Source organism: Arvicanthis niloticus, chromosome 15 (genome assembly GCF_011762505.2).
Source record: "Arvicanthis niloticus isolate mArvNil1 chromosome 15, mArvNil1.pat.X, whole genome shotgun sequence".
In the NCBI taxonomy this organism is placed as follows: domain Eukaryota; kingdom Metazoa; phylum Chordata; class Mammalia; order Rodentia; family Muridae; genus Arvicanthis; species Arvicanthis niloticus.
In genome coordinates this window covers 28,168,837-28,195,503 of record NC_047672.1, presented here as the reverse complement: position 1 = coordinate 28,195,503, position 26,667 = coordinate 28,168,837, and the positions used below count along the sequence as shown (strand labels likewise).

Sequence of the window (26,667 nt, the reverse complement as noted above, 5' to 3'; positions counted from 1 at the left end):
CTAAAGCATCCTCTGTGGAGTCCATCTGTTCCTTCTCCATTCCTCCTCCTGCCTCTGTTCAACTACCACAATCACCATCACATACTGAACAAGGACAGAATGTGGGCTGGTAACGCTAAGAGCCACGCCCTAACCACCACTCCTCTTACATGGCAACTGCAAGCAGATCATCTCATCTGCTATTTTATATTCTTGTCACTGCTGTGTACACTCAGCCCCAGAGACACCGCACTTATTGTCCCACACACCTGCCACACTTGGGACCAAACAGAATTGCTTGTGGCTATGAAAGCCATGAATCATTGGGCATGGGCTCAACCTACCAACATCACCTCACATCCCTGTTCTCATTATGTAACCAGAAGACAAGGGCTTCTCTCAGGTTCATGTGCCCAGGTCCTTGTGGCAGGAGTTAACAGATTTACTATGAATGATCACTGAGACTGTTCTCAAGTTTCTCCCTATAAATAATGCTATAATGAATATTTTTATGTGTACACGTACCAGAAGAGGAAACACTGGAGTAAAGTGAATGGGCGATTTCCACTTCTAAACTGTCAATTCATCCCCCCTCAGCGGGTGCACCTACTTATTACCACAGTGAAGGTGAGTGAGATATGCACTTCCTGCGTCCTCACTGATGTGTTGTGTTTCTTAAGCACAAGAACCAAATATTCTTCGAGAGCCTAATCCACACGTTGTCCTTGGCCACTTTCTGTTGCTTTAAAACAAAAAGATAGGCTTTATAGACGTTGTTTATACAACTGGGATCTATCACAGTCTGCAGATATTCTTGAATCTTTTAAAGGTGTTTTGTTTTACGACAGCCTTAAATGTGGGTTTTGTTGGCCAAGAGCCTTTTCCTTTTGCTGATGTACGTCTCTCACATGACACTGCATCCTCAGAACTGTTCCATGGCCCTGTCCATCACTTGCATGTGCACCCCAGGAGAGAATCATGTCGGCTTTTATCCGTTTCCCTATAGCATACCACAGCAAATTCTGCCTCTTTGCTCAATAATTGTTCATTGACTAAAGAGAACTGGTTGATGGGAATATTATGAAGAAAATAAATACATCCTTGGAAGAAAATCAACATAACGGAATTTGGCTGTGGTGATTTTTTTAACACAACACACTGTATACACATTGTTAAATCCTGCACCCATTTTAAAAGCCTAGCTGTTATTAACTTCTGCAACAATCCCAAATAATTTTAAGATAAACTTGAAGGGTCACACGGGTGTGAACTTGCCTAGTGTTGTCCTCCCTGCATAGTGGGGTATACCTCTGTATACCCAGATAGTGGGCATCAATCCCCATCCAGATAACAGCTAAGGGCAACTCAGCTGCTGACCCTGTATGATCTAGACAGAGTGCATGCTAGAGTCACTCCCAGTGACCCAAGCTCAGCTGCCTGCCATGTCTCTTTGCCAGAAGCCCCACCATCTCTTGCCTTCCTTTTTCTCTAAGACTGACACTTTGTGGACACTGTTCCATTTTTATAATCGGGCTTACTTCAGATCTATGCAACAGTGGTGCCTCTTGTCACCTGCCTGTTCTCCTCAGTCCTCTTACCTTCTCCCCAAGTGTTGAGCACGTGTACATTCTCAAGCTCCGGATTCCATTTTCTGCTTCTTCATTATCCTGAGTTGATGAGATCTTAATGTTTCTCACCTTTACCTCAGAGCCATGCATTTCTCTTGCTACCATCCAGAAAGGAAAACCTCTCTCTTCCTGAGGCCACATACATTCCTGACTGCAATTCAGCTTTCTTGTTCAAATTCTTCCCAAATAACTAACTCCTCTACTTTTAGTAGACTATGGACTCCTTGATTTCACATGTATGGTCGTTACCACTGTCAGGCAGCTCACGTCTGAAATTCTTTAACTCCTGGTGTCCCCCACTCTCCCACCTACTGTAATTAGCTTCCAGCCACTCCACCACCTTAAAGGCAATCCTTCAAACATCACAGATCTCTTGCTAGTAAGATTTAATATTGTCCATCAATCAAAACTTCCTTCCTTCCCAGTCATTCAAAAGAATGTTAGCAACTATGCCAAACACTGGATACATTCTGCTGACCCTTGATACTTTGTGTGTTTGTGTGTTCATAGGGAGTGATTGATACCAGGCTCTCTTAGGATTATCAAAGACCATGGAAGCTTATCATACCCTTTATATTAAAATGGCATAGTGTTTGCATATAATTTATACATATCTTCCCTGATATAGTGATATGTCATGTCTGATCATTTACAACAGATATCTATATAAAAGCTATATAAATAGTCACATTGTATTGTTTAGGGAATGACACAGAAGTCTACATAATCAATTCAGAGAAATTGCTTTTCTTAGCATTTCTGCAGTTTCATCTCCTGATGTAAACCCCACTAATATAGTGGGCCAAATTACAGAGATGGAGAGCCAAGTTACAGTATAACAAAGACACATCTAAAGTACAAATGGAAACTGGATCACTAAAGCAATGGAGTTTGAGGACAATCCTCAAGCAGATGTCCGGGAGTGAGAACAGGAAGGTGGACACATTCTGGATTGAGAGAACAAATATGGTAGGAACACAGGCACAGACAACATAGAACACGCAATACTTCTTAGGGGAGGAGGGCCCTGGTCCAGGCTCTGCATCAGTGGATCTACACCTTGAAGGTATTGGGGATGAGAAAGTCCATGGGGCAGTTTTGACAAGAAAAGTGAAGAGCCATTACAGATACTCCAAAGCACAGGCATTAGCTTGTCTGTCTCCAGTCAAACATCATTATTCCATGATACTCTCCCATCTCTGCATCAATGTTTAGATGCTCGTCCACAGCATCCCAGGGATGGCACCCAGGTGAAATCTAGAAGGTGAGTCAGGAGATGTCATCATTCTCCAGGTGGCTGTGGTCAGGTAAGTGGCTGCTGCCAAAGGTGGTGTCTTGCTTGGTAGCTTCTTCCTAGAGTCTTCCTGGGCGTCCTGGACCTGTGCAGCAGGGAGTTGAAGGTATTTGGCTGGAGGTTTTCTCTATCCTTTGCATTTCCAAGCCTTTTGCACCTGTTCCTCCTCTGGGTTCCTGATGAAACCGGACACCAACACAGTTTTCAGTAACTTGGGCTCCCGAAACCATCCTCCTTCAGCATGGCAGCCAGCCTTCGCTTTAGGCCGATCCATTCTACTTCCACCAGGCTCCTGCCTCACCTCTCCCCTTGTAGAGAGGACTCCAAATCCTTAACCTCCATCCGACCTGCTGGGACCTCAAACCAACAATTCCCCAGATAAGAACCACAGTGATTCCTTTTCACAAGATGTCATTTCATTTATGAACAATACATGAATCATTCCAACAGCCTGGCTTGAGCGCTCAGCTATTCCCAAATCAGGGCAAACATTTTGGAAGTCCCTGTGTGGCAATAAAATGTAACATTTCCGGGACTATAATGTGTAATGGGCTAGATGTGTTCCCTGCTCCTGGGGAGCAGACAGACCTGGAAGAAACCCAAGAGGGCTGTGAAATAGTCTGTCTTCCATCCTCTGTGTCTAGTGACTTGCAAAAGAATTTTTAAGTCTCTTGAATTCTTTGCCCTTCTTTCCATTCCCAGGCCCCTTGTCAAAATATTCTTCACCTGGAGCACCTGTCTGGCTTTCTAAACTTATCACAGGAAGGACAGTTTTATAATGTGATGAAACACGCGTATAGATGCAGTTTCAGTTCCTGTGGGTACAGACAGTTCATCCTGGCCAAACCCAGACCCTTGGACTTCTTTCATTGACCCAAAGAAACCCCTTTTTGTCATTCCCACAGAGGGCGTGTGCATCCATTCCTAAGACACAATCACATTTTCCTCCTACTTAGAAATGTCTGATGTCTATCAGCAAATGCAGCACTCACCTCCTTTCTGCTCACAAATCCCCTCACAATCCCTAAGTTCTCTCCAGACTCGGAAGCAATGCCTAAGCATGCTCTGGAGAGCTTCATGTCAGTGACTGTTCACGGTCCTCCCTAGCTGCCTACCAGCCAAGTCTCCCATGGATCCAAAGCTCTCTTCTTTGAAATACCTTGACCTTTTGCCCTTCTGAAACTCATTCTAATTCCTAACAAAAACAATGATCAAGTTTTACTTTCAAGTCTTTACTCATGGCCACAAACTAAGGGGAAATGGCTATCCTGTCGCCACCCTTATCTCTTGTCTTTTCAAACACAAGCCAAACAGCTGGCCAAGTCCATGTAGCAAAGTCCCAGATGAAAGCTGCATGTGTAACTAGTAGTTCTAGCACTGCCACAAGATTCGTGACCCCACACAAGAATGCTGGGCCATTTGTCTGCATTCTGCACGATGGATGGGATTCCTGCTACTGAACTGGTATGAGAAGTATTTCTGATCTGTAGCAAAACAAGCATGTCTAGCAGTATTTTACTTTTAGAATGTTCAAATTAGCCAGCCCACATACCAGAAGGTCTATTATACTATTCTCTTAAGCCTTACCTGCTTTCTTCAACTCTGACTGGAGGCTTAAGAGGCACAGTTGTCTCCCAACACAAGGTGTGACCCTTGTGCCCAGCTCCTAGAGTGATTTCTCAAACTCAAATACTTGCTTCCTCAGATCAGTGTATATAAATTTACACACACACACACACACACACACACACACAGATATTTTCAAAGGGAATTCTTCCTGTTAGTAAACTGATCAAGTCCTTAACAGAGTGACAACTTTTGTGACAAAATTCTAAGTCATTCATGCTAAAATGACACCATTTGAATAGATCCATCTCAAAATGGCTTTCAGTTCCATGAGCTTTCACTTAAAGGCTTACATAATTTAATGATGCAGGTCTTAAGTCAAATGATAGAAAGACTCATGCAGTGTACTATAACTTCTGTGTATAGGCAAACTACTGTAGACTACTCACTGAATTTAGGTGGCTATTTTAGAAGATTCCCTGTGGGAATGAATACCCAATCCTCGGTATTACCTGCTCTCAAAGTACAATCCCCATACAGTTAATAGCAGGCTATCTTTTTTTTCTTCTGCTCCAACCTCCATTATGTCTTTAATTTAGTTAGATCTAGAAAATGACCCACACCCAGTGGACTTACAACCCTCCCTAAAAACACACAAAATGTGCTTTCAGCATTCAGCTTAGAATTTAATAATTCTCTGTGTGATTTCATAACTATTGATTGTACATTAAAAGAACTTCACTGGAAAAAATGTTGTTTAAAAAAGAACTGCAAGGTTGAAAAAAAGTGCCGCAGGTAGGTGCTGTTTAACACGGGACAATGCTGACTGCTGAATGGCCACTAAGAGCTCAAGGCAAAGTTGCCTCTCAGTTCTAGTAAACTATACCTCCTGGTTTGTAAACCCAGAACCCAAATGCTGGGGTGACAAATCAGACCTTCAGATCTGACTGCATTTCTGCTCCAGCGTCCGCCAAATGAGGATAGGGGTGGTGGCTAGAAAAATTAGGGAAGTGTTACAGCTGACTTGAAAAGCCCAACCTTGAACAGGAGATAGACACACAGCCGTGGGATGTAATCTCACTAACATTAACAGATTCCTCAAACGCATAGAACCTGGCAGAAGCAGGCACCGCAGGGTAAAGTTGCTGGGCTGAGACTACAGCTATGGGGACTTAACTGTACAGTTATCCATATTTGTTTCCCCAACTCCACATCAGAGGAAGAGTATATATGTTCAGTGAAAGCAGAGGTCCCCCACCTCCACCCCAAAATAGCCCTGAAATGCTAGCTGTCAGACTTTACCATTCTGTAAGACTCTTGTCTCCAGATTCTAAGCAGCAAAGACAAGGCCTACAGACTTGAACAATAGGGACTCCATGGTAGAACATGCCAGGTCTTCCACTAGTGAAGCTCAAAGCTAACAATCTACTCATACTTTCAAATATATCTCTCACACGTTTTGGTCTTGTTCTTATATAGATAACCAAGTATTAAGACCATCTAAGAAGCTCCTAGCTTGGAATACAAAGATCAAAGCAGACAAATGAAACCATTCTCTTGAAGACAGAGAGACACCAGAAATTAAGGAATTAAAGAAATGGAGACTTCCTAGAAAGAGGAGCACGTGGCAGGGATGGAAAAGACAAGCACACAATTTGTCCCAAGTCTGTATTTCAGTATTGACATTTTTTTTCTTTGAAAGGAGAACCAAGAAAGTACATACAAGAAACTCACTAACGAAGTCAGTACAGATTTCCCAGAGCTGGGCGGGGTGGCCAGATTCTAAAAGCCCATTGTATGTTTACTGCGTCCAGAACAAAGAGCCACATTGAAGACAAGACTGGGAGTTTCAGACCACAGTAGACAAGAGGGAGAAAGCCAGATTGCATACAAGCTGGCAGAAGTGGCTTTGGCTTTTCATCAGTGATATTGAAAGCAAGATGAGAGAGTAACGCCTTCAAACTTCTAAAGAGAATATGTTACTCAGAACCCTGCATCTATCACACCACCCACCCCAACTGAAGAATGCTAATTTTACACACATAGATTTCGAAAACGTTTTCTCGTTTTCTCAAAAAAAAAAAAAATTACTGGAATATATCATTTCAGCAAAGTATGAAATCGGAGGGATAAAAGGCAAAGGAATAAGAATTGGAGTGTAAGAAAAAGAGAACCCAAGAAGAGAGGGGCCTTAGGGGCACTCCATACAGCAGATCCACATGACTGAGACAGTGACTGTGAAGTTGTCCATACTCAAGTTCCCACTGCCTCTGAAAGCACAGGAAGCCTGCCACTTTGGTCGGCGTACTTTCTGTCCCACATGTCTGTTCTCTCAGCTATGCCTTGATCAGGTCACTCCCACTCAAGCCCTGTGTTGCCCTTTTAATTTAAGAAGAGACAGTAGGGTGGCAAACTTGGACACAGACAACAGTGAGCTCCTTCAGACTACACTTCTGCTGAGCATCTAGGACTGGCCTCACATAGCAGACCTGTCAGATACTGGTGAGTCTTGCTCTCCAGGGCTCACTGTGACCTGTCTTCCCCAAGCCTCTAGTATGTGCCAAAGCCCTTAACAGGGACTGGGCCTGGTTCATTACTCAGCTCTTAAAAACTAAACAATTCATTATCCAGGGATACAACTTAGCTGGCAGCAGGGAAGACAGGATGGACAGAAGAACAAAAGTAATGGTGAATGTTTGTGGGTTGTGAGTCAACAGGAGAGGTGTCCAATAAATACGCTGCAGTCTTGCAGACCGTTTTTAACTTGTACAAGGCATGTAGGTCGTTGTTACCTCTTACACAGTAGCTACATCTTTATAGAGTAGGTATGATTCACTACACATACACCATTATAGCAAGGTAGAATGTCTCTTTTACAGAAAAGGAATCATTTTACTGCTGTACCAACTGCAGGACTCCCCCATTTGCTTCCTGAAAAGACCTGTTTCCTCAGTGTTGTGTAGTGAGCACACTGGCTGAGGGAACAAAGGCAGAGGTCCCTAGGACAAAGCCCACAGTCCCCAGTTCTTTCACCTCACGCCAACATTTTTGTTAGTTTACAAAATGTGTTTTTCCTATCCTCTTGTGCAGTCTGCCCTTCTGGTGATATTTGAGAACATGCTGTTTATTATCTAAAATACGGTATTCTTTTTACTTTGTTATTGTTTTTGACAGAGTCTCACTCTATATTCCAGGCGGGCCTGGAACTCATGGCAATCCTCCTGTTTCAGCCTCCTGAGTACTGAGATTATAGGTGTGTATGCAAACAAACAAACAAACAAAACCCCCAAAATCAAACAAATAAACAAAAATAAAAAACAACAACAACCCACCCCCAAAAAAACTGCTTTCTTTAAATGAAGGACAGATAAGATTAAGAGAAAAAAAATCAACCCCAAAACACATTTTATACAATCTCAATCTACTCTATTTGTCCTGTACAAGAGTAAGATTCCCTTGGGACTGCTTCCAAGACTGTCAATTGCAGTCTCCAGGCCCTCCCTACTCTGGCTGGCCGAGACAGGTCTCTGGACTGTCAGCCTCAGAGCTGCTGGGTCTCTTTCCTGCAGCTCCTAAGGTGCTGCTACTGGGCCGCTCCCGCCAGCTCCTCCTGGAGATCCATCTCAGCACATCAGGATCCTACTCACTCCTGACAGGTGGCCTCAGCTGGCAAGGTCTGCTCTGTATTTGTGAGAGCCTGGAAGAGCTCAGCTAATGAAAACCACTGCAAGAGGGGCCGCTGAGAGCAAGAGGGGCTGAGCTTTGAAACTAGCAGTGGCTGACCAAGACGACTCTTACTTTATTTTCTAATTTCATCAAAACCATCCTCAATCGCTGAAGATGTAAAATCTAGTGGAAACTCAAATGGCACTTTGTCATAAAATATTCCAAATTCACACGTAACAAACCGAAAAAGCAAAAACAAGAATCACCCAAGGGTCACCATCAAGTTTTCTGTTTTATTTAAGATTTTAGTTTTAATTCTGAAGAAAGAGGTACATTTCCTTGTTTTTAGTTTTAGCATCAGGTTATAACCAGGTTTGTTTTCTTTTCTCCTGTCTTTTCAATACTGCACAAACGTCCAGAAACTACAGGGTTAAGTAAAAGCTGCAGGCAAGGAGGTCAGAGATTTGCTCCTGTTGGTGATCGGACTGGCCCCAGAGCAGTGCTGGCTCAGAGTGCCCTGTCAGGTGGACTTACGGTCAAAGAAAAAAAAGATTCTGACAGAGGAGAAAGACTGAGGAAATCACGTATAGTTCAGCTCTGATACGGATAGGTATTGAATCTGTGAATTTTTTTTTTCCTTTAAAACATCTGAATTTAAGTCTAAAGCCAAAATTTTTTCTCCTTAAAAAATTACTTCTCCTTCCTTATAAACTCTTTAGCAACAGGCCAGTTACTACTACAGATCAAGTTATCCTGTCATCAACTTTCAATAAATCCCTTTGCTTAACAACACAATTGAGTCCTCCCCGTCGATTCAATAAAGAATTTAAAATTAAAAGCATTTTTCCTGCAATAGTGAAAAGCTGAATACAAGATGGAAGCCATGACCACTGCTTTCCCCCATGGATTTAGCAATCTCATTTAAATCATCCTGGTTCTCAATTCTGCAGTTGATAATACATTTACTTGACCTTTCCTATAGATTAATTGTCACTTTCTGCTAAGCAGATTATGTCATTATGAGCGACAGACAAACAGTAATTTTCTAAGTATTGAGACTGCCTTTTGATTTTCTTTTTCCTCTGCTTAAAAAGGCAATTCCCCCCGCAGAAACATTCATCAACAGTGTCACTCACTCAAATGCTGGACCAACTGAAACTTTTTACAGTTAAATAAAAGATGGTAAAGACGCTGTGACCGCATCGCATCTGGGGGTAGGGAGAAAAAAAAACCGATCAGGAACTGGATTCTTCAGAACGTAAGAGATGAGACGGGAACTGTGAGTGGGCTGAGGGGTGAACAGGGTGGGACAAATCCTGCCCTTTTCCATTCCCTCTCTGTTTAGTGGCGGTCCAGTGTTGAACTCTGTAGCAGATCTGTGGGGGTTTTGCTGGGGGGTCTGAAGGCTGTCTGGAAGCCTGGGGGTGGGGAGTGGAAGCTGGAAGGATTTGAAGGAGGTGGGTAGGGGCTCCAACTGGCTCTGTGCAGAGGGATCTGTGTGCTGAAGGGGGCGCTGTGGTGGGGCTGTGACGAGGCAGCGCTGGGGCCGTCCATCTCTGTGAGGGCCTGTAGGGATTTTAGCCAGTGTGGAGGATTGTCGTCTTGAATAGAGTCTAAAGTGTTTCCTGAAGACGCTGGAACACCTACAGAGGAAACAGGAGACAAAAGGAAATGGTGAGTCTGTAAGGAGAGGGGACCAAGTTACTCAGGTCAACTTTAAACGAGTGATTTGCCCACCTAAGAAATAAATGACAATTGTCAATTTCCAAATGAAATCTTTTCAGTCTTATGACCCTTCAGCCACCCTCCCCCTTCTCCAGCAATGACCAAGATTTACTGTTGCACAAACCCTCCTAAAACTTGGTCCCTCGCTTTCAGAGGCGGAACAGCAAAGAACAAAAACAAAAATCCCCCCAAACAAGCAACCTCCCCTCCAAAAAACCCCAGACCTCCCAAAAGTAAATGGTGGGCTTCCCCACTGCCCTGCCCTTCTCTAGCAGGGATCTGGACACAGACAGCCTTATATAGAGAGCTTTATAAAGAGTGGAGTATGTTTCTCTTAAGATGGCTCAGTTAGATCCTTCTGTACTTTGAGGCCTACAAAATACACGCATGCTGCCAGACGGTAACACCTACTTAGACCAAAAGGAGGAACCAAGGCACAAGCGTCTCAGGACACAACTAGGCGGACAGGCTCACCATGACCCTAAGAATGAATCCGGCTTCATGAAAAGGAACTTATGTCGAAGAGACCCCTGCTCTGACTTAGTCTGTGCTAAAGACCACACTAACACCTGTGGGTGGCGCTGAGGGGGGCGGTGGGGGAAAAAGTTACCTGTGATGATGGCTGGGTCTGTCCAGCTGCCAGGGCTGTCCCAACTCACGCTGTCGGTGGTGGCAGTGTTGGACGTTGGTGCACTGTGGTTGGCGTTGGAGGGGGAAGAAGAATTGGGCAGTCCACCAAAGTTGATGTTAATGTTGGGTAGAAGTGCCCTTAGCCCGTCCTGCCATTCCTTCATATTTAAACTCTCTACAGAACTGTTGTTGTCTGGGAGATTTACCAACAAAAAATGAAAGATAAAAAAAAAATAAAAAGCTGACGTTAGAAACATATGTTGTTCTTTAGTGGTTAAGCGGGAGAGGAATTATTCTTTGTTTACTGAGCGTTTGTGGGTCATCCTAGCAAGACAAACTGGGCTAGGTCTGTGCTTGTGAGCTCAGGGACCTCAAGAGAGGGAGAGGGAAGCTCTCTCGGGCTGGTGGGAGGGGCCTTCTGGTGTCTCTCTAGCCTCTTGACCTCTACGTGGGGTGCAAATCTATAATCCAGCTGCAGGACTCAATGCTCTGGAGACAAGCCAGCACCAGCTACAGGATAAAGCTCCAGAGAGGCATTTAGCCAGCTCAGCTGATGCCGACTGTACACCTTAAAAAAAATTCTGTGAAGTTCAATATAGGAGCTCATTTCCAAGTTTATTAAATGGAAGAAAATCATTTTATGAAGAATAAACATGGTTCAATATTAAAAGAAAGCGAAGTTCTCCTGATTTTAAAATTGGTAATGCATTTCAGGGAAGCAAGCAGACAATGCAAGCTTCTGAATTTAGAAAGGATATTTCCCCTGAAGAACAGCAAGCAGGGGCTGAGCCATGGAGTCCTATAGTTTTCAGAGTCTATTTATAGACAGTGTCAAATAGAAGACACTAGGAACTTAAAAACAGAGTTTTATAAACTGTGGTTTAAACTGTTCAGAACTCATACATAATATTTGGGGCCAGGAAGGTAAAGTCTAACAACTTCTTAGAATAATTATTTTATTGAGAATGAATCAAATAACCAACTACAGTCTTTGAAAAAGCAACAATATCTCTTTCTACAGAACAGATCAGCAGGCAGCATAGAGGGAGACTATAGCAGGGACAGTGACTGGGCAGGCAGGCCATGCTCTTTGGTAAAGTCAGAATTCTTTTCAAATTTTGCTTTGCCCCATCACTGACCTATGCCAGATTCCACTAGGTTTCAGCAAATGAAGTATTTCATGGTACTAACCTTCTTCATAAAAGACAAACACAACTAAAGTCAGGGAGCATCAGCTCTGAACTTGACAGAAACAGAGAAAAAGCACTGTACACTAGGCAAACAACACACAGGGGTGGAGAGTCCTGAACTATCTTTCATAGCTAAGTCTTGGCCTTTCGCACCTGCATATTATTTGCATTTGCATTGTGTTGTACAATTTACGAGGTACTGCACAGTTATTGGTTTTATATGGTCCTCACAACAACCCTGTGAGGTAGGCAGGAATTAATAGGCAATGACAGTCAGGGACAGGTTCTCACTTTTGCTCCTAGCAGTGCATGCCTAAATCCTAGCTAATACTCCACAGGTGAGTGGGTACTAGGACCATGGCAACTTGGCAAGACTGCTCCAAAAGAGAAAAAAGTTGCCCACCTTTATAGAACTCATTTTTGGTAACCTGAATTCAGATACTAAGGGATATATTTAAAAAAATTAATTAACAAGTTCTTACTTGGAGTACTTTGTATAGACTATTAATTAATTTTTTTAAATGAGTCAAATATTTAAGGGGAAAACCCAAGGTTCTATGAAGCCCACAATTAAAAAGAAAACAAAAAACAAAACAAAGAAACAAACAAAAAAAGCCAAGAAGTATCACTGGTCCGTCTTTCAGGGACGACGGGTAGGACAGAGAAATAACATATCTTAATAAACAGATTAGCATGTGTAGCCAGGAGAAAGACCCGTCCACGTACACCCCCACGCACACGCCTTGTGTTATTGGAGGTCAACTTCAGGACCTCTTGTGAACTAGGTAAGCACTCTATCACTTAGTTACACCCCAAGCCCCAAGAAACCACCCCCATTTTGAGACAGGGTCTCGTGTATCTTAGCCTGGCTTCGAACTCCCTGTGAAGGCAAGGATGACTGACCCTCTTGATTCTGGCTCTGGAGAACAGGAATTACTCAGCCCCAGGAGTTCCTGGATGCTAGGCAAGCACTGTATCAACTGTACTATACTCCCAGGATTCAGCAGTCCCGAGGGTAAAAGGTTCTAACTGAGAATATAATCGTCAGTGTCTCCCTCTAGGTAACTAACGTGGACTAGGCATAAACAAGATCCTCTGATAAAAACTGAAATCATACATAGGTCAATTACAAGATGGTCTGGTAGATAAGACATAGTCTGGCTTCTAGAATGGTGTTCTTTGATGCACAGCTGAACTCTAAGAAATAGTTCCCTTCATGGAAGGGAAACAAAATTGTCTTGGAAAGAAAAAAAAAAAAAAAAACCATATTGCTAGCTATATGGGAAGGACTACTGGAGAGCAGATGCTCCTAGGTCTGGGTGGCCCAGGTCACTGAGATGCCCAAGCCAATGCCTGGCTTCTCTCCCCTACCCCACTCACTCTATGTTCTTACAATTGTCAAAAAGAGAAACAGAAGAACACTTACCTCCACTTACAGAGTAACAGATTCAGGAAAATTTACTATGAAGTGGTATCACAATACAATCAAAGGCGGCAAAGCCAGGCTCTAGGACAGTTTACCTTACATGTTGGCTGTGTTGCTAACCAAGAACAACTTAAAAAAATAAAACAAATAAATCCCATGTTTTCTTTCTTTTTAATCAAAGGCTATTTGTTCTGCAAAATAATACAATCCCGCAATAGTGTTAGCCAAAGATAGTCATCTGTGGTACTTAACACACAAACAACTGGAATAGTTTGATTGTAAGGTAGCTTGGCAAACAATTTCCCAGTTTGTAATTTTTAAACAATCTTTACTGAAAAACAAGAAACAACATCTCCCCATATCCACACTCAAAACAAAGCCAGTGTCTAAACACTCTGGGAGTCTCAGAGCACAGTGTGTTGCCTACAGTGGAGATGTATGGGGGAGAAGGCATCACACACCACAGGACCCACAGCCTTAGCTCTTGGAATGGGAACATATTCCAAAGAGCTTACAGGTTTACCTCCCTCCTCTGCTCCCTTCTCTAATTTGAGCTGAGTTAGTGCAAAGAAAGGAAACCAGTTAATGCTAACCTCAACAAAACAGCTCCAGCTACACTCCCCGACTTCTTGACCCAGATTTGTTCTGACTGTAGACTCTACGAAGTCCATTCCTGGAACAGGGCAAGGCTTGTTTTTGTAGTAAGCGGTGGTGTTAGACAAGTGCTCTACTGCTGAGCCACACCCCGGCTTGGCAGCTGGTTTTGGCAATGCCCTGTTCTTTGGACACTGCACTACAATCCTCATTGTTGATAGCTCTCCTACATATTCTGGGATGCTCACCAGCATCATCCCCTCTAGTCTGTAGACATTCTAAGTGCCATGGAGAGAGGGGGAGGCAAAGTCACCTTTAGAACCACTGACAAAGGAAGGTGACCCCTTTGTTTCTGAGGCTCCAATAAAACAGCCCTCCCCCCAAACATTATCAGCACATGGATCACTGAGTCAAATCTGAGGTAACTTAATTATCTCTTAAGAATTCACACTAGGAATTCACTGCAAGAAGTCAGCAGGTCTATTCAAGAAAACACTGGGCTGGAAACAGTCACTGGGCAGTAGAAGGCAGCACCAGGGCTGCCTGACAATATAACCTTGAGCATGCATCCTATACCCAGTCTCTACTGCCTCACCCCTGTGTAGACAGAACGAAAGAAGGAAAAGTCAGCGGAAGTACATTCATTTCTTGAAAAATGACTAACAACAAATGTCCCTCTATTGGTCACTTTCCAATGAGCCACGGCAGCAGATTTCTTACTTGCTGGGAACTGGCCCCAGAACAGGTCTTTTCTTAGGAACCTAGCCATAGCAGCCACCATGTTCGCAGAGGTACTGTGTGGCCAACCTGCTCAGCATGTCTGCCTAAACACTCCACAAGTGGAATTTAAAAAGGCCAAGCAATTCACGGTGAAAAGCAAGTTTCCAAGTATATTTTATGGTAAAATGATACTCATTTTATTTTTTTAAAGTGTTTAATTAGTGCTTGCAGGACTGTCTGTAAACACATAGGCCTTATCAACTAAAGTAGTTTGATACAATTAAATTCACAGACATGCCAAGTTCTCTAGCTTTTATGCTTTGGTGGGAGCAGCTGCCTCACAAATTTGGCCCTAATTCTTAAGTTTCAATTACTGACTGTAGTACTGGGTCCAGAGAGCCTACATGTCAAGTTAAATTACCCTGAGCGGCCTGACAACCCATGTGAGAAGGTGTCAGTGAGTCCCACTCAGAAGCAGTCCTAAGACTTCATCCTGTATGTCTGTCTTCAGTCTCTTTCCCACAGTGAGTCCACTTCTCTTTTCCTCCCAAGGTTCCCTCTTCTCTGCCCTACAATGTGCATTTTCTGGGGTGCACAGGAAATGGCCTCCATGGGCCACCACACTGCTGGTCTCTCTAATCCTTTTCACTATGGTTTACCGGTATTACTGCATGAAAGCCTAGTTCTCTCAAACTTCAACAGCCTAGCTTCATATATAAATGAACTATGCCAAACCAAACTTTAAAGGACAGAAAAAAATTGCCATATTACAACTTAAGTTCTCTACATGGGTAAGAGATTCTTCAGGACAGCAGCAAAATCACCAACATTTATTAATTAAATATATTCCTAGGACCGTCAAGAAAGTCTTTCAGACATAAATACAAGCACCTTATAAGAAATATTCCATTTAAATGATTGAGTTTCTACTCAAATTTCTAAGACTATGTTTATTATAAAACAAGACAGATCAGTATGGAAGAGCTGAATTGCCTGGGCACAGACTTAATGGTCCTAAAAATAAGATTTTAGACAAAAGGTAGGAAGGAAGGAAGGAAGGAAGGAAGGAAGGAAGGAAGGAAGGAAGGAAGGAAGGAAGGAAGGAAGGAAAGGAAAGGGAAGGAGGGAGGGAGAGAGGGAAGGAGGGAGGGAAAGAGAAGGAAATAAAGGAAGAAAAGAAAATGACAAAGAGCTCTAAGAGGAAATGTCAGATACCTTAACAAAATATTTAAAAGTCAAACTCTGTTTATGCAGTGTAAGAGAGTCAGAGTGGCACCAATGGAAGATCTGGGTCAGCAGGACATGCTTTGCACATCTTAGACTATCTCCTGTCATTCTGCTTCACTAGACTGCTTCCTGGAGCTCTTTAATTTTTAAACAGTTTCCCAAAAACCTGTCTTTTTTTTTTTTTTTTTTTTTTTTTTTCTTTCACTCAGATCATTCCAGATGACACATGGTATAAGCAATACTTGTCTTGGTTTCTTACACTTTTTTCCTTATTTCAAGGTAACTGTAGATTTGAAGACCCTATACAAACTTCAAAGTGTATTATGCAATGAACAAATGGCTCTTTTCAAAACGAAGCAAACCTTTCCAAAGCCAGGTGGGGGTTTAAGGGTCCAAAGAGCTTCCCTCAATGTAAACAAGAAAGAAATGAGTCACTAAGATATTTTTGTACTATTCAGGTGCCCAAAACACATGCAAAATATATACTTAAAAAAATCCAATGCATAGTATTGTTTAATAGAAAATGCTTTCTTTTTTCTTTTCTTTCTTTCTTTTTTTTTTTTAAAAGACAAGGTCTCATTGTGTAGCCCTGGCTGGCTTGGAATTCTCTATGTACATCAAGCTAGGCTCATAGAGAGTCATCCACCTCTGCCTCTGGAGTGCTGAGACTGAGAGTTTGCCACCATGCACACAGCCAGACATGCTTCTTAAAAAGCCTGTATAAAGGACAGCAACCAAGATTTGTAAGGAACATTTTACCATTTTTCTCCCGCAGACACCCCTCCTTCACCATGTTCTATGCCATCATCACTTCAGGGCTAACAGTCCAGCGAAGTTAAGTGGAGGTTATGGAATTTTAAAATGTCAGCATCAGTAAAAAAAAGTGAGTATAACTCTAAAGCATTTGTTTCTGTAAAATTTACTACCAACCAGTGCTGGTCTAGGCACCTACATACAGTACAACAAGACAGGCATGTAACATTACCAGAGTGTATAACAATACATACTGTGGTAGAAACAAACAGGTTCTATGCAGCACAAAGAAGAAAGTGAATAATCCTGCCATCCCACAGATGGGATCGCTTGGTGCCCTGGGAAGATCAGGGAAGAAAGAGCGAGCCTCCTGTGCAGAACAGAGGTAGACAGGTAGTCACAAAAGCATAAGCAGGTGTGTTTTACCAAGTGTGCATTTTTCTGTTCTAGAATGTTCCTGTAAGAATCGATTAAACCCATTTTGGAGGAGAATAAGATCATCTTGAGAACAAGAAGGTGTCTAGATACTGATTTATCAAGGATGTCTATGTGTAAATGTGTATATGAACAAGGAACACATTGATGGGTATTGTGGTGTATGTACACCTATCATCTCAGTAGCAAAAGAATTACCACAAATCACAAGAGGCAGAAGCAACAGGATCACTATAAATGTGAGGGTGGACTGGTCTACAAAGTGAGTTTCAGCCAGCCCGGGTACCAAGCACTACCCATCTGGAAAATGAAAAACAAACTATACATTTAATGTAAAAGATACATATGTCAAAATGGAATCACAGGAAGGATCAGAGGATACAAACATAAAGTTCAATGAAGGAAGGAGAGAGAGAGGCTGATGAAAGAAGAGACTCACGGATAAGAGCTTTGACTCTGAGCAGGCTAGGGTTAAGGCTAGGTTAGGGAGAGCCCTGTGGGGAACATTCCCAAGACAAGGAGACCACCAGAGTACTCACTGAATGTGGCTTTCCTAAAACAGATTACAGAACTGCAGACATGCAAGGTGTCAACCACCTTAGCATCTCGTGAGAGCTATATGTGCTCTATGAAAATAAACCTGATAAAATGCCCCCTACAGATTTTTCCCAAGACAGTAAGAAGGAAGGAAATCTAATTCTGCCCAACAAGGGAGCTAGTTACCTACCGTAAAAATTCAGATTTTCTTTGGGATTTACCATTTTAGTAAAGAGTAATTGGGCTACAGTTCTTATGTGGCAAGTAGTCTGGCTACTCTTGTCAGTACCACAGTGACACTTTAAAAGAACATTTTAAAATGTTCTTTCCTACCTGTCTCTTGAGTTCCTCCGTGGTTTGGTAAATAGCATCTGACCCTCACTAGGCAACAGGATGAATGGCACTGAACAATGTACTTCCAGATTAGTAAGAACTTTTCCAAAACAAGCCAGAAAAAGAATGGGTGAAGGTTGCTCTCACATGGGAGAAATGATTCACAGGCTATAGAATTCTAGTTATACACTGATAAATATTAACAATACTTTCTGACCTCATAGACAGATGTGTCTGTCTGTCTTCCCTTTGTCCACCTCTCTTACCCCTTCCTTGAGCTTCATGTTTGTATCTTGATTCATGTTCTTTCTGACCATTTTTGTGATTACTTTTAATGTATGTATCTTTTGTATTAAATATTAATAATAAGAAAATGAGATGGTATATAAAAGTCAGTTGTACAAAGGAGATCTGATGAAATAATATTGAAAAGATTAGCAAAGAGAATTTACATATACTATCTATAATGTAAGAGTATTGTAATTCTTGTGAATTAAACTAAGAATCCATAATGATCTAATGCATACTAATGGCAAAAAAAAAAAAAACAAAACCCTAAGTGTGGAATAATAAACAAACAAACAAACAAACACGAAAGCCCCTGTTCGATCTTAGGCACTAACATTAGCCACAGGAAAAGGCAGAAAGGTAGGGATCACATTTCAATTTCCCACCCATCTTTTGGGAAAAAATAGGCTCTCCTGGCTAAAAGGACAAATTGAGCAACAAGAGCAGAGATGCACAGGTGGCTGAAAGGCATCTGCTGGAGTGAAGTGACCTCAGCTCTCTAGGCACAAAGTGAAGTGCATCCTAGGGTGTCAGTCCTCACAGCTGAGACCTTAGAACTACTGTTGAGACATGACACACAAGAGCAAGAACATGAGCAGACTGCAGCAATGACATGCCTAGATTCTTCTGACTGACACCAACAACTGATCTGCTCTGCTTTTGTTTCAAGACATTTCTCTGGGAAATAAGCAACATTTTGTCAAGAACTATATAGCTCCTATCCAACTGAAATATTCATGAAGTTAAACTTATGTTGAGATTGAGCAGGTAGTCATGAAGGTATCTTTTACTGACAACTACTCTAAAGGACATATCCTTTTCCTGTATCTTATGACTTACTTCCTCTGATGTTGCCTGCCTAAACCTCAGGCTTTGCAGTTAGGTCTTCTTTCACCCCACTGACACCTCAAGACCCAAACAGAGTGCAATACCAATGAGAGCCAAAAAGACATCCCATGAAGAACAAATCACATCAAAATAATGTTTGGATAGGTTCTTTAGTTGTCGGAGTATGATGTATCTTGAAGTGAGCAGTCCACACTGCTTTTAATAATTCCCTTTTGGTGGTAAGGATGGCAAAGACTAGCATGGCTAACGACAGAGTTTGGACAAGTTATGCAGCACTTTAGATGCTGTGTCAGTCTCTGTCATACTGCTTGGTTTGTTTAACTCCACTTTTCTGTATATTTAACAAAATATACAAAAGTTCAAAACATGGCAACAAAAATCCAGTCGTACATATGACAAAATTAAGAGTAAAAACTAAACCTCTTCCTAAAATCCTTATGCTCTTTACACAAACTGAAGAAGTCATTAGCAACACTTGTCTATCAGTTTGTAATTATGTATCCTTTTCCTAAGGCAAAGTTGCAAGATGGGGACATATAAACAGAATACCCTCTAACTTGATCAAATTCGTCACATAAAATGTATCAAGTATACATTCCTGTTTTTTGTTTTTTTTTTTTCCTAAAATGCATCCAGAGTACATGAGGGGGAAAAAACCCTACCTACATAGTAATGTGCATGGGAAAAGACATAATGTAGACGTGTGGTATCTGATAAGAAAACTGGTACTGAGCATCTAAAAACACATGTAAACAAATGTGCATGTCTAAATAAGAAATAACACAACCTTAGCTGAGCCCCCCTTTTTTTCTAGATGCTTTTATAAAAGGACTGTATAAGCAAACATGTAAGGCTAAGTACTGATAATAAGAATGGCTTTCATTAAAAAGTAGGCCACCTGTCAATTACTACCATCTGATGTAAGCTCACTTTAAGAAAGGCACTGTCGAATTGATATATATTACAGAGAGCTATAGAGAGAACTGGTATCAAGTTATGTGTGAATGGCTGAGCTGAGGATCTGATCTACATCCAAACGGTAGGAGACAAGCAGTATTGGCCTTTGTCAAGCGGCACTGAAAAAAAGGTACAAATGGGAAAAAATGAAAGAGTTTTGGTTTAACTATGAGGGGAAAAAAGGCAATTACAAGTTGTCCTAAAGAACTCCTAATCAATAAAACAAAGGTCTTTAACAGTTCAGTATACTTAAAGAATTCTCAAAATTTAAGTATTTTATAGAAGCTTTTGGAAGTGTGTTCAACTCAGTAAGGACCAACACTGTGTGTGCGCGCGCGCGCGTGTGTGTGTGTGTGTGTGTGTGTGTGTGTGTGTGTTTGTATGTGTTTGTATCACATCAAATAAACAGTAAGATGGAAAGCAGTAACACTATAAAAAGAGATGTGGTGGTGGTGGTAGGGTTTTGAGAAAGAAATATCAGGGATAACATACAGTTGGAGTTCTGAGGAAGGAAGTCTTAATGTAAAGAAAAGACAGGTTACAATTCAAGTTTATTCTGACTAGATGATGCCAAAGCTAACTCATACAAAAAGTAGGTCCATGCTTTGCAGGTTCTGGAAGCAACAGCACCCCCCAAACATGCAGTGAATGTCAACTCTGTCCACCCTGTTCCTACACTCTGGCAATAGCTACACTGTTCTGCTTGCTTCTCAGGTCTCCGTTGAATGACTGGACAGTGGCTTTTCCCAATAAAGCCAGCAACAGCTTTTGATTGTTCAGTGTTGATAAGGCATTTAAAAAAACAAACAAAAACTGGAGTTCAAGTTTCTTTTTAGTTTTGTGCTTAAATTGGATACTTTTGCTGACTTTGCAGCAATTCCCAATGGTTTTGTCTACTGCAATTTCTAAGATTTCTGATGTTCATAGTTTTTATTACTAAGAGGTTTTCTAACGATCTAGAAGTTAAATCACTAAAGCTATGTCTTTATTGCATTTTGATTATAGAGTTCACTTTTATTACAACAGTGAAGATTAGTCAGCCTCATCTGATCCTAAGACATCTCCTACAAGCACAGAATTATCTTAAGGGTTTATAAATTAACAAAAATCTCAACTGAAACAACTAAAATTATTCATTTTTCCAAAATATTATTATAACTGGAATATTTATAACTTGTTAGGAGTTGCATGCTTAAGTATTTCTACACATGAGATTTGTTTACTTTATTGTAATTTCATTAAAAAACCAGAACATGAAAACATCATCATTTTCTATTACACAAAACGGGATGGGTATAGTTATGGTATAACAGATGGCTCATATAGTTCCAGATAACAGACCACTCACATACTCCACAAGTTTCTCACTGTTCTAAAAGTTTTGCAAACCAAGAAGTATTTTTTAAGTTTTGAGATTGGCTGGTATAACAAACACTCATTTTCTATAACAAACATATACATATTGAAATTTCACTAATTATGTGCAATGTGTGTTCTAAGGGAAACAAGACTAGAGGAAACATGTCTAGTTCTGACAGTGTACAGCAGCATGAATGAGCAGCCCTCATACAAACTGTGATTCTAGGTAACAGTGCTGTATCACTGTATGCTCCTCAACTGGAACATGCCAACAATGAGGAAGCTGTGCATGTGTGGGGTCATGGAGGACATGGGGAACCTCCAATTTCCAGTTCAGCTGGGAAACCAAAGCAGCTCTAACCACAAAGATTTTGTTGTTGTTGTTAAACAGTTATTTTGCTTTTCCTTTCTCTTATTTATTTACTAGGGTAAAATGAAAAACCTTTTCTGCTTCAAATTTTCAAGTGATGTTTCAGTGTAGAAAACAGGACAATTCTTGAACAACACAATGACTTGGTATTGATTACTATCATGTATGTTGTGCCACATATTTGTAATTATTAAGCTGGTTTTTACACACACACACACACACACACACACACACACACACACACACACACACACAGAGTGAGTCAGTCTGTCCTAAGAACACATCCTTTCCATTAAACAAAAGCCAGTCCTCCTGTGCAGAACAGCATTCCAAAAGACTCTGATGAATTCAAAGGTTTTTATGCTTACCACCAGTCCACTAAAAAGAGTTTATTTTAAAATCACTTAAAAATATGTATTTATGTAAGTGTTCATCCTTAGTTATGATTTATTATAGTTGAGTTTGGAACAGATTGCCAGAGATGGTCTTGACAGAACCAATTCTCAGTCAATATTCAAGCTCACTGAAAAAGAAGGCAGGAAGGAAAGAGGGAAGGAAGATTAGATGAGTACATTTTAAATATAAGTCAGAAACTATAATTCTTACTTCAGATACTCTGGAGCTTCAAGCTGAATCAGAACTAATGCTCTAGTGAAAAAAAATTTATAAGTGCTACATGTTTTTTAAAGAATATCTTAAAAACTTGCCTGAATTACAACTAATGTTTTAGTGAAAAAAGATTTAGAAGTATTACACGGTTTTTAAAGAGTATTTTTAAAAACTTGCCTGAACTGAATATCAAAAGCTTCCAGTGTCAAAAATCTGTTAGTTCAATGTTTAACAATGCACTGGTTGCTCTTTAGTCAATTCCAAAACCCAGACTACGCCTTCTGTTCAAATATGTTGTTTTAATTCAAAAAAAAAAAAAAGAAGAAGAAGAAGGAAAGAGAGAAAGAGAAAAAGAGAGAAAGAGAGAGAAAGAAAGAAAAGAAAGAAAGAAAGAAAGAAAGAAAGAAAGAAAAGAAAAGAAAAGAAAAGAAAAGAAAAGAAAAGAAAAGAAAAGAAAAGAAAAGAAGAATAGAATAGAATAGAATAGAATAGAATATGATCACTTAAAAAAATCAAACTCCATTTTGGAAATAAACGGAGAGGAGAGTAGAATGGTTCCTGCTAACAGTATATACTGAATCACAACTAACATCTCTAATAGACACCACTCTTTCTTGTAATAGAAAAAAAAAAATCTAGACTATTGGCTCCAATAGGGAAAGCACACATTTTGCAAACATTAAGGTCTAGCTATGGGATTAGGGATGTAGCTCTGCAGATGACGCCCTTGCCTAGCATATACAAGGCCCTGTGTTTGATTCCCAGCACTACATATAAGCAGACATGTTAGCACGAGCTTGCAATCCCTACACTCAGAAGATGGTGAGGTTGTGAGGCATCTTGCTACATAGTGAATTAAAGCTAGACTTTAAATTCGTAAGACCCTGTCTCAAAATAAAATGTGAATAGACTTAGAAGATCTAGTTGTGACTTCCACACTAATTGTGGTAAATTACATGGAGTAAGAAATGACTCTTTGTCCAGAGAAAGAAGAAGACAAGAACACAAGCTGTCAGAATGGCATGTATGGTGTTCAAAAATTAAAATCTGAAACCATTACAACCTAAACTGTACATTTGGGGGTTATTTAAACCCATGTTTTAATGTATTAAATAAATTTTAAAATGTATTGAGAGGCTGGGTGTGGAGGCAGAGGTAGGCAGATCTCTGTGAGTTCAGGGTCAGACTAGTCTACAAAGCAAGTTCCAGGCCAGCCACGGGCTAAAAAGTATAAACCTGTCTCAAAACAAAATGATTTTTAAAAAGGACAGAACCCAACATGCCTGGTCTTAGGAGTTTGTATCTAGCAGGGCTGTCTTGGACCATGTGAGGATGACAGGAGCTTTACGAGTGATCAAATCTAGAAGGGTTAAGGAAATGATGCTGATAAACAGTCTTAGTGAGCATTAAGAATGGAGGTAGATGGAGTAGTAGTCCAGAATGAGTTTTGGGGCGAGTAAGAGCTAGAAATCAAACAGAGGGCCTTGCACCAGTACTATACGTAGGGATTTTAGTTTAAAAAAAAAAAAAAAGTATTCTTTTAACAGCAAACACATAAATGGAACAATAGCATGCAACCCAACACTCAGTTTAAGGCGAATGCAAAATGTTCCTACTTGGCTGATGACTTTGCTACCCAGGGCCTGATTTACCTTTATTTAACTGGGTCATCACCTTATAGAGAAGAGGGGGTGGGGGGAGCAAAGCAAAGAAACAAACACCACACAACTTCAGGGAGTCAAACTTCTGGCAATGGCTACGTGTAATGTGCAGAGCAAAGTTCCAAACAATTGCATCGAGCTTCCAGAGCACTCTGTTCTGTTCCGAGACCAACAGCCATGTAAATGAGGAATCCAGTCGTTGGAATTCAACTTCGCTGTATCAGGAAACAGCAGCAAGATGTTATAGTTAACCAGAGGCAGCGCCCTCCTGACTCTTTTCCCTCTTTGGAGATGCTGATGGTATTATCGCCTTGAAATCCGAGTGCAGTTTTTCCTGTTCCAGTAGGCTAAAAGCCACAATGTCCTTGATTGAAAAAAGCCAGCAAAGCAGTTCTCAGTGTACGAGGTAAGCTTCTTCAGCGTTCAGCAGGAGAGCAGCCTGTTAGTGTTGCTGCAGTGATCTTGTCTGCTTGCTTTACAGCATTACGACCGTCAGCAGTCTAGTGGGAGTGCATGCTGGTCCTAAGTGCTCTTTGGTACTGAAGACATGTTCTGTGCAAATTAAATTCCACCACTCTTTAATCTTTATTTTATTCTGACACTGGCAATCATGTAATGAAGTTTACATAAAGAACACCTGAAAGGCTACAGCTGCCCCCTCCCTGCTCCCATTTCTTCAGGTTCCTCCAAGATCACTAGGCCACATTTTACTTGATGGCTTACAGGCCATGTGATAACTGCTGGTCCGATCCCATGGACATTTTGAAAGCCTTCTTTATTTTCACTGACTTTCAGCTGAAAGCCCTTGAGAAAACTTTTAGAATAGTTAAACTGTAACACACAACATTTAGTGAGGAAACACATCCAGAAAATAATCTTAAGTTATTTTCTCCAGTGAGCTGTGTGTATAATGGAAAATACAGACAGGACTAAAGAAACTCTAAATTGGTGTTCGAATGTGATTACAAAGAAAAAAAAAAAAATTAGACTCCTTCTGAGAGTGGATTACTTATTACTTGATCCTTACAAGGAGTATTTCTAATGATTGTGGCAGCTATCAGAACTCATGATTGTAATATAAATCTCCAAAAATTATTTTTATAGGTTTTTCTAAAAATTGACAAGAGATGGTCTTAGTTAGTAGTAAACTTTGATAAGAAAAGGTTATCAAAATCTTTATTTGGAAAAAAGCAAAAAATGGAAAGACTGGCTAGGGTGAGCTGGGGATAAGTCATCCCTGCATTTAAACAGTATCATTTTTTTTTAAAAAAGCACTTAAAATCACAAAATATTTTTAAAAGACAGCATTAATCTCAAATATATGAATGAAGTGAAACACATCAGGAATAAATACATGAGAAATCACACAAAATAGTATGAGAATATTTTCTCTGCTATAGTCATCAGGTAGGGCACTGACATACAACCTACACATGCAGACAAGCCTCATGCACACACAGAGAGCCAACAGTCTACTTTACAATCTGGCTAAAGTAAAGCCGTTCTTGCATGATGCTAAGTAAGCATCCTCAAGACAGTAAGCCCGTGATTGCCAGTTCAAACTACACAGGCCGGTGTTCCTAGAAGAAATCAAAGACCTCTAGGCTTTGGCTCCTTATTCTTTTGGGGTTTGTTTTGTTAAGGGAGGGGGCTGCGGTGGGAATGAAAGCTGTTACACAAAACTTGAAGTGGTACCGTTATGAAGAGACATGAGTATTATTAAGTTTGATACTTATTTACCTTTTAGCTTACTGGGTAAATGTGAATCTAGATACAGCCATTATCACACTGCCTTAACAATAAAAGGGGCCAAATTTCTCACTAATAATGAGACAATTAAAGAACACTACTGGGCCAGTGTCCTGTACATATTTAAACAGTTAATTCTACTTTACATGAACTTTACATCTATGGAAAAGAAAGACATGGGCACTTTAAAAGCTTTATAAAGTCTATAGGGTCGCATGTGCGCGTGTGTGCGTGCGTGCGTGCATGTGCGTGTGTGTTTGGGAGGGGGTAATATTTTTGAGTTTAAGAGCACAACAGCAAGTCTGAGTCCTAAAAAGATGCCTGTGTGGCAGCACTGTTCTAAGGTCACTGTGGAGCTTCTGGGAATCCTTAGAATAATCCAAACTGTGTGGAGTGGGCTAAGAGTGAGATCAGTGAGATGTTTAGGAAGTGTGCTCACAAAGAAGCCAAAAAGAATGGAGTACCAACATTCCATACTATGTTACAAGCTCTGGGTACTTGAGTCAAAGCTTCAAGTGGCTTACTTAGGCTTACCTCAGTTCTGAGTACCTAACAGGTATAAAGTAGATTTTTTTTTTTCCCCTTATGACTAGCAATAAAACCTGGTGTGATGGTTAGTTTTGCCAACTTGAGAAAATCTAAAATCAGCTAGGTAAGAGTCTCAATTGAGGGTATGTATGTCTAGATCCGTTTGGCTTGTGAACTCATTACTGGGGGATTATTTAGATTACATTAACCGGTGGGGAAAGACCTAGTGGAAACGCAGGGAGCACCATTCCCTGAGCTTCTGTACTGAAGTGTGTAAAAATGGAGAAGACTGGCTGGGCATAGCACACATGGTTAATTCCCCCTCTCTGCCTCCTAGCTACGGTAAAACGTGATAGCTGTCACATGCTCTTGCAGTCTAACTCCCTCAGGTGAAAAGCTTTAACTTGGAATTGTGAGCAAAACCAAACCCCCCTTTTCTTAAGTGGCTTTTGTCAGGGTATTTTATCAGAGCAGTAGAAATGATTAAGATAGTAACATTAATTCTCTTAGAGGCAAATCACAGACTAGTAAGGAGGTCCAAGAACAGTGTCTTCTCAATCCACATGGTTTCAAAAATGTAGTGCTGTTGAGCAG

General features: G+C 40.9%; 1 protein-coding gene across 2 annotated transcripts in view; it reads right to left on the bottom strand.

Moving 5' to 3' along the window:
• Positions 1–8,406: 8,406 nt before the first annotated feature.
• The window catches only part of Cnot4 (CCR4-NOT transcription complex subunit 4), a 99,697-nt gene continuing 81,436 nt past the window's right edge, over positions 8,407–26,667 (bottom strand). Inside the window, exons 11-12 of one of the 2 annotated variants that reach the window (XM_034519130.2) lie at positions 10,469–10,681; positions 8,407–9,776 (exon numbers count right to left, since the gene is read on the bottom strand). In XM_034519130.2, coding sequence (XP_034375021.1) covers positions 9,475–9,776; positions 10,469–10,681 — 515 coding nt within the window. In that variant the 3' untranslated portion in view covers positions 8,407–9,474. The remainder of the gene's footprint in view (positions 9,777–10,468; positions 10,682–26,667) is intronic. The other variant, XM_034519132.2, reaches the window with a different exon arrangement.